General features: G+C 37.3%; 1 protein-coding gene across 1 annotated transcript; it reads left to right on the top strand.

Annotated features, from left to right (window-relative positions):
• Nucleotides 1-1,949: 1,949 nt before the first annotated feature.
• Nucleotides 1,950-3,781, top strand: LOC149379177 (16 kDa phloem protein 1-like). The gene is made up of 5 exons (XM_089603711.1): nucleotides 1,950-2,116; nucleotides 2,254-2,319; nucleotides 3,102-3,240; nucleotides 3,362-3,497; nucleotides 3,670-3,781. Exons 1-5 carry the CDS (start codon nucleotides 2,050-2,052, stop codon nucleotides 3,727-3,729), a joined length of 468 nt encoding a protein of 155 aa, XP_089459837.1. The 5' UTR covers nucleotides 1,950-2,049; the 3' UTR covers nucleotides 3,730-3,781.
• The last annotated feature ends 4,940 nt before the right edge of the window (nucleotides 3,782-8,721 follow it).

Genomic DNA, 8,721 nt, shown 5'->3' with positions numbered 1-8,721 from the left:
CAAATTCATAAACAATTCCATTCTAACACAAATTCTAACTCAAATTCATTCTAACACAAATTCTAACTCTAATTCATTCTAACACAAATTCTAACGTCTCAAATTCATTCTAACACAAATTCTAACTCAAATTCATTCTAACACAAATTCTAACTCAAATTCATTCATAATAAAATAACAAACCCTAATTTTGTTAAATCAATAACCACCTTAAATCAATAACCCTAATTTTGTTAAATCAATAACCACAACATGCAACTCGGGGAAATAACATGAAATCCATATTCAAAAACACGAAATCCATATTCAACAACACGAAATTAAATCAATAACCACCTTACAAACTTAGAAAATCATACCTTTAAAAAGAGAGTGAGAGGCGGTGAGAGAGAGAGAGGCGCGAGAGAGTTGGGCGGCGAGGACGTGGCGAGCGAGAATGGCGGCGAGGATGTGGCGAGCGAGAATGGCGGCGAGGACAAGGCGACGGCGAGAAATCGGGGCGGCGAGGACGTGGCGAGGGATTTTGGAAGAGAAAATGAAGACAGAGTCGGCCGAAATAGTTTGTCTCGCGTTTGTATTTTGAGGAAAATGAGAAAAAAAACTGAAAACTGGTTTATATAGTGAAAACCTAAAAACCTCGCCGCGGCGAGAATATGTCTTCGCCGCGGCGAGAAGATCCTACAACGGATTTTCTAACCGTTGTAGGATCATCTCGCCGCGGCGGGAGTCCTACATCGCCGCGGCGAGGCAGTTTCATAGAAAACTGCTAGGCCACGGTATCCTTCTCGCCGCGGCTGAGGTTATTTCCAGCCGCGGCGACATAATCTCGCCGCGGCGAGGGAGGACCATCGCCGCGGCGACTCTATTCTACAACCCTTTAAAAAAACCGTTGTAGAATTTGTCGCCGCGGCGAGGTTTAAATCGTGCCGCGGCGAGGTCCATCCTTCTACAACGCTTTGAACTTGCGTTGTAGAAAGGTTTCGCCGCGGCGAAAATCACATGGTGCCGCGGCGAAGGTTCTACAACGGGTTGTTGTAACGTTGTGGGAAATCTGAAATTTAAGTTCTTCTACAACGCTTTTGTAAAGCGTTGTAGAATCACCCAGATTCTACAACGCTTATCCATAAGCGTTGTAGAAACACCCAGATTCTACAACGCTTTTCCATAAGCGTTGTAGAATCACCCAGATTCTACAACGCTTATGTTAAGCGTTGTAGAATCCCTAGTTTCTACAACGCTTATGTTAAGCGTTGTAAAAAGTCCGTTGTAGAATCTCATATTTGTAGTAGTGAGTATTGATCACATATCACCCATATAACAGCTCAATGACTATTTACGCTTTTATCTTTGGTGATAAAAGCTTGCCTTTTGTGTATTATCAAAATGACCTAATATATACTTTCGTCCTTATATATATATATATATATATATATATATATATATATATATATATATATATATCTTTCGCCCTCAAGCTTTGTTGCACAACTCTTTTATCTTTAAATACCTTCACTTTTTAATAAGTGTGTATATTCTATTAAAAAAAAAAATTGATATGGAAAGTGCGATATAAAAATAATAATGAATTTTTTTAAAGGATAAGACTCTGTTGCATGTATTAAAGATAGAAAGTATACTTCTGTTAATTATTCTAAAATAGGAAAGACGTTTATGTTGTCTAACCAAAAACTTTAATATATAACTGTTTTTCATGTAAATTTGACGATTTATTAATGTAACAGTAGTCAAGGGAATTTTTTTGTCATTTGCTCTTAAGATATTATAGCCGTCTTGATTGACGACACATTTAATAAATGCAGACAAACCGAATAAAAAATACTTGGCGGCTTAGTCTGATGTGGCTGACTATGACTCGTCGTATTGCATTGCCTTTTGCTCCTTCGTTATCTGTATATATATAAGCAATTTCTTGCATAAGATTCACATACTTCAAACTTAGTGAAAACTACATTACTTCTAGCTCATAGAGATCATAAACAAAAATACAAAAACATATATTTTTTTTTTATTTTATAGATTGACAGAGATATGGCATCTGGAATTATGGAGGTTTTGCTCGTGAAAGCTAAAGGTCTTCATGACACTGATTTCATTGGTATAAACAAATTGTATTTTCTTTTAATGCTAGTGCTATAATAATTTATTATTTTATGGAGTTATAATCCGATAAAACGGAAAAAAAAAACGATATGTTTGTATAGTTAATTTTTGTGAGTTTGCAAATTTGGGCAGGTCATATGGATCCTTATGTTATAATTCAATACAAAGGTCAAGAGCAAAAGAGCACCGTTGCTCGAGGTGATACTCTCTTCTCTTCTTTATTTATCTTCTAAACTTAAAAAGGAATATATCATAGTAATTTTTTTTAAGATCGCCAATTTAGTGTGGGAACATATATATATATATATATATATAGAGAGAGAGAGAGAGAGAGAGAGAGAGAGAGAGAGAGAGAGAGTTAAAACGTCCATGCAGATTATATAAAAAAGATCTAAAGTTTATTGACTAGTCTTTTAAGGTTTGGACTAGTGGCATTATATTGTAATTAGCCTGCTACGTAACATGCATGCATTATTTTTTTTCTTTCCGTTTTGACCTTGACGAGAATTATCAAATAAATGGAAACTATGTGGGGCTTTTTTGTTGTTATCCTTTATATATTTTCATATTTTGCACATATTCAAAAGCATCACTTTCTTTCATATATCGTATAAAGGCGTAAGTAGGTATAATAAATATAACTAAATAAATTATTACGTACTAGTGTCCCGGACGATAATAATACTAAAAAGAAAACAACCGAAAGGCCAAACAAACATTTAAAAATTATGTTATAGATGTGATAGGACAATGAGAGAAGTAATCCGTGATTACTTGGTTAGTTTTCATTTTCTTTTTCTTTCATGCAATATTCCTAACAATAAATAGGTCTACAATATTATTGATATATATATATATATATATATATATATATATATATATATATATAATTATGGCGTATACACATACTGACTATTAATAAAATTAATGTTTCTGTAACATTATATGAAATTTTTCTAAAAAAAAAAATCATTATTCAGGGCAAGGCAAGAATCCGGTGTGGAACGAGAAATTCAACTTCAAGGTTGAGTATCCCGGAACTGGTCACAATTACAAGATTGTCCTCAAGATCCTCGACAAGGACACGTTTTCTTCGGACGATTACCTTGGCGAAGCCACGTAAGAAGACATGCAACTTGAACCTTTGAAATTCATATGTTCTAGATTTATTAGGCTTTTAATATTTCCATATCTCAAAAGTCCCATTTACGTACGTTTGACTAAAACTAAATTCAAACAGGATCTATGTGGAGGATTTATTGTCAATGGGAGTGGAAAATGGAAGTTGCGAGCTACAGACTCAAAGATACCGAATTGTTCGTCCAAACAAATCTTATCACGGAGAGCTACAAGTGGACGTAAAATTTACTCGCATGGTAAGTACATTTATTCGTCTTTAGATTCATCTCTTCACATAACTAGATTTATATCTGTATAGAGATACAAAATTTGACTCAAATCCTGGTGGTTTTACTCCTGTTATTATTATTAAAAGAACTATATTGTTCACTTGAGTGATCATATTGGAACTGTGGTTGCATTTTGAAGGTGGAAGAGAGCAATGTTGAGGGGCACAATTTTGGAGGATGGAAGGAGAGCAACTTCTAAGTTCTAGCTATACAAATTTGTCTAATTGTTTATATCTCAAAAAGTTCACAAAAAACAGAAAAAGAAAAACACATTGTACCATTGAAATTGTTTAATTCCTTGTATTTTATTTATATTTTGTTGCGAATATATGCTTGTAATAAGTCGTCGTTGTAGTTATGTTTTAATAAAAATTCTTTTATTCTTGATATATCAAATTAGAAGAAAAAAAAGTTATGTTTTCATCATCACAATGTTTGTTTTTTTTTTTTTTTTTTAATTTATTACTATTCGACCTTAATTACAGTTTCAATCTCAAAACAAAACCAACAAGCTAATCTATATTCTTTATTGCTTATATAATACTCATACATTCCAACATGATATAACAATTTATATCAAACGTACTCACCAAACACTTAATTCTTAAAATGAATCTAGGAAACAAACAAATCAGCATAACAAAAAATTACTTGGAGAGTGTTGAAGTTTTCTGCTAGGAGAGATATGGAGCCCGGGGAAGAGAGATATGAAGGCGGGGGAGAGCACAAAAAAGGTAGGGATAGGCACGGAAAATTATTTCTGTCATGAAGCAAGTACTCCTCGTCGAGGCGAGGTATTCGGTAAATACTTTTTTTTATTTACAAATTGGTTTATACCATGACATGATTAATTTCTTGTGTGTAATTAGAGAAAACAAATAATGATCGTTTCCACAACGGAAGATATTGTCATCGTGGAAAGCAGATCTCGCCGCGATGAGACACCTCGTAGTCGCTGCGAAAGCTTGAAAAAGTGCTCCTCTTCTACGATAGAACTAAACTGTTGTAAATAATAACGTGTTCACGCCGGAAATCTATTTTTTTCGTGGAATGCCAAAAGAATTTAGGACTTTCCACTATGGACATGGACAAAGCTAGAGTGCCATGTTAGGGGGCTAGTTGTGTTTCACTACTACAAATAAGCTTTTCTGGTCCGGAGGGGCATTAGGTGCGACAAATCGCACCTAAAAGTCGCACCTAATTGGGCATCAGGTGCGACTTGTCGCACCCAAAGGGCTCCAGAAAAGAAAAAAATTTCGCTGATATTAAGTGGTATTGGGTGCGATTAGTCGCACCTGAAAGTCTAAAAAAATTCGGCGCTCAACTTCTCCCCCTCATTTTTTTCATTTGTCTGACGTGGAATTAATTTTTAGGTTTGTTTTTTTTTACTATCAGGTGCGACTAGTCGCACCTATTAGTTTTTTTAGGTGCGACTAGTCGCACCTATTTGAGTATCAGGTGCGACTTGTCGCACCTGATTACTAGGGTTAGTTTATAAAACAAAATTTTCTGGTTCGTCTTCTTCATTTCTTCACAGCCGAAATCTCTCACTCCCTCCCTCCGTGAGCCACCACCGCGAGCCACCACCATCTCCCTCGCTCTCTCTTTTCCGAGCCACCACCGCGAGCCACCACCATCTCCCTCCCTCTCTCTTCTCCGAGCCACCACCATCTCCTCCGTCTCTCTTCTCCGAGCCACCAAGTACCGGTCTTCTCCGACGTCCAAGTCCGCGCGCCGCTCCACCTCAGACCGGTCTTCTCCTCCTCCGTCGGTCCTTTCCTCCGCAGCTGCTCCTCCGCGCCGGTCCTCTCCTCCGCACCGGTCCTCCGCGCCGATCCTCCGCAGCCGCGCCTTGTGAAGCTCCGCCGCCACCTCACATCCACCATCTTTACTTTTTTTTTTGTTTCTCCGACCACAATCTCTCCGTCACCACCACCTCCGACCACCATCCCTCCGCCACAACCACCTCCGACCACTATCTTCTCAGCCTCGAGCTCGACAACCCCACCTCGGTATGTTTTTTATTTTATTTTATTTTTGTAAATTATGGCCATGATTTCCGACCACCATAGCTCCGCCAAATCACTCTATTTCTCTGTTTCTCAGTCTCATCTCCTGCCTGCCTCCGAGCTCGAAAGCTCCGCCTTATCCAACGCCTCGCCTTGACCTTTAGTCGTGCCTCGCCAGCCCCGACCATCATCTCGCAGCCCCGTCCTCTCCGCATCGCCTCATCCTGGTCGAGCGCCGCGTCGCCTCCGCGTTGCCGCGCCTTGTACCTCGCAGCCCCGTCGCACCCAATAGTGTCGCACCTAATAGTATATACTATTGGGTGCGACATGTCGCACTCAATAGTATTAGCTGCGGACTTTTAGGTGCGACTTTGTGGGCATCAGGTGCGACTTTTGTTGCACCTAATGCCCATATTTGTAGTAGGGTTTTTCTAGTCCTAAGGGGTTGAAAAATCTAAGTTATTATAATGTATAAAAAAAACTAACTAAAAAATAGTAAATAAAATAAAATAAAAGGTAATATCTTAGAGGGAGCCTTAAACCCCTCCTAAACCTTATGTGCCTCCGTCCTTGACTATGGAAATAATATTCCATGGAAGAAAATTTCCGTCATGAACGGCAATAATAAAAGTGTAAGCGAGTATTTGATGTAGCGTGTTTAGTATCAAAATGACAATAATAAATAACTCTTGTCTTTACATTTATCACTTTATAATAAGTTCATGTATAAAACAAACGATAATATCGAATGTACGATTGCAAATTGATGATATTTGTTTTTTTCCCCCCCTTTTTAAATAGACTTTCTTGCATACATCAAAGGGAGAGCTAGGCATGTATTATGTTAAGAGTCTTTTCGTTAAAATTCTAACTTCATTATCTAATAATTTAAAAATAGTTTAAGTTATTTTAATCTATAAAAAATAACTAAAAAATAGTAAAATCTGACAATTATACTAGAGAAATGGTCTTAACTACCACTATTTGATAAGTTTTTTTTTTTCAAACTTTTCACCAAAAGCTTAATTTGACCAAAAATACTACTAAACCACTTATACAAATACAATTTTACCCTCAACAATTGATATCCACAATTTATGTCAATTGTTGACATAGATGTCAACAATAGATGTCGATTGTTAACATCTATGTCAACAAACAGAGAACTCAAAACTGACAGATGTCAACAATAGATGTCAATTGTTGACATTCATGTCAATAATAGATGTCAATTGTTGACATTATGTTGAGGGTAAAATTGTATTTGTACAAGTATCCTACTGGTATTTTTGACCAAAATAAGTTTTTGGTAGGAAATTGGAAAAGACTTATTAAATGGCAGTAGTTTAAGTAATTTCTCATAATACTATGTGAGACGATGGACTACACTTTTAATATTGTGGAATTTGCTGCTAAAATCACAACTTAAGCACATTATTTCATTTTTATCACAAATGAGTCCAAATTACATTCGTGTCTTTTTTTTTTTGCATATTTGTCACCTATGCAATGTCTTAATTACCCTTATATCCAAACCACACAAAGCTCTGTCCACTCTCTTGCCTCAAACACCGATAGCGATAAGCACCAAAACCCTGGACGAACCAGGAAGTATTCCTCCGTCGCCGAGTGAGAATCTGGAGCCATTCTTCGCCGGAGTAACCTTGAGAGATTCTCTCCATCGCACTCGGTGGATAAGCACCGAAACCCTAGACGAACCAGGCAGTATTCCTCCACCGCCGAGTGAGAATCTTGAGCCATTCTTCGGAAACAGCGGAGAGGAAGAGTTCATAAGCTACGCTAAAAGCTCCAATGTCGTCAGATCCGGATTCTCGAGCTACCAGCAGAGCTCCAATGGCGGCAAGGAGAAGTTAACGAGCTACGCCTTCGATTCGAACAATCCACAAAACAACTTCCGGAGCTATGGCGACGGAGCAAACACCGCCGAAAAGCTTCACAAGCTACCGCAAGCAGTCGAACGTCGGAGACGATTCATTCCAGTCCTACGCCAAGGGATCCACCGGAGAGAAGATCGGATTTGCGAACTACGATAAGTCCTTCAGCGAAGGCACGAATTTGTGAGCTACGAAGGAAGGTGTGTCGTTCGCGAGCTACGCTAACGTCAGCTCTGGACCTTCGAAGGTCTCAACAATGGCGTCAGCTCTGGACCTTTGAAGGTCTCAACAATGACGGTCAGAGACAGGTCGGAAAGTGGATTTGCAAGTTGGTCGCCGCCACATCGGAGCCGTTGGCGCCGGAGTTCTCGTCGGGCTCGTCCAGGGATTTTCCAACGCTTCGGAGCATGATTCACGGATTCTAGGGTTTCTTTTCGACATTTTTGCTTTGGATTGATTTTTATCAATATCTTCTTCTAGTCTACTTTTATTTTGTAAATATTTAACTGTGGTTCTACTTTCTTCTTCTAGTATACTTTTGCTTTGTAAATATTTAACTGTGATTCTACTTTAAGGGTATTTTGGTCCAATATTACGTAAGAGTGGCTTACTTGCAACACATTTTTTGGTGGTGACATAGATGCAATTTTGTTCATAAGAAATTACTTTGGTGCAAATCTCTCTTTAATATTTGAATATTATTATTTCAAAAGTATGACTATTTGAAAGTCCACTATCCAATAGAAGCCAATTTATTCAATGAAATTAAATGTCATTATAGCTTTTTTTTTATAAAAATTTGTCATTAATTGCAGCTTTTTCATGATATTTGTTTATCATATTTTTAGAATAAATAGCTTATATTGGATAGTGGGAAACACGAAAAAATGGTCATATTTTTAGAATAATCCCTTGAATAATTAAGCTATAATTTCAATGGAGGGTAATCATGTAGTTATTTGATATAGATTCTTCTATAAAAAAAAATTAAAAAAAAAAACACTAAAATATGTTGCCAAACGAAAAACATCTTTATAATTTGTTTTTTCATGTAAATTTGACGATATATAATAGTCGAGGGAAACTTTTGTCATTTGCTCATAAGATATTATAGCCGTCTTGGTTGACGACACATTTAATAAATGCACTTGCTCGTCAAAACTCAAAACTACTAATAACCAAAGAGAAATACCTGGCGGCTTAGTCTGGTGTGGCTGACTATGACCCGTTTTGTATTGCCTTGTGGTCCTATATAAGCAACCCTTTCATCAGATTCACATCATTCAA

The sequence above is a fragment of the Urtica dioica genome, chromosome 12 (assembly GCF_054948205.1).
Source record: "Urtica dioica subsp. dioica isolate 48M chromosome 12, U.dioica_male_clone48M_v1_H2, whole genome shotgun sequence".
Classification (NCBI taxonomy): domain Eukaryota; kingdom Viridiplantae; phylum Streptophyta; class Magnoliopsida; order Rosales; family Urticaceae; genus Urtica; species Urtica dioica.
The sequence above is the reverse complement of the archived record's forward strand: the minus strand, read 5'-3'. Positions and strand labels throughout refer to the sequence as shown.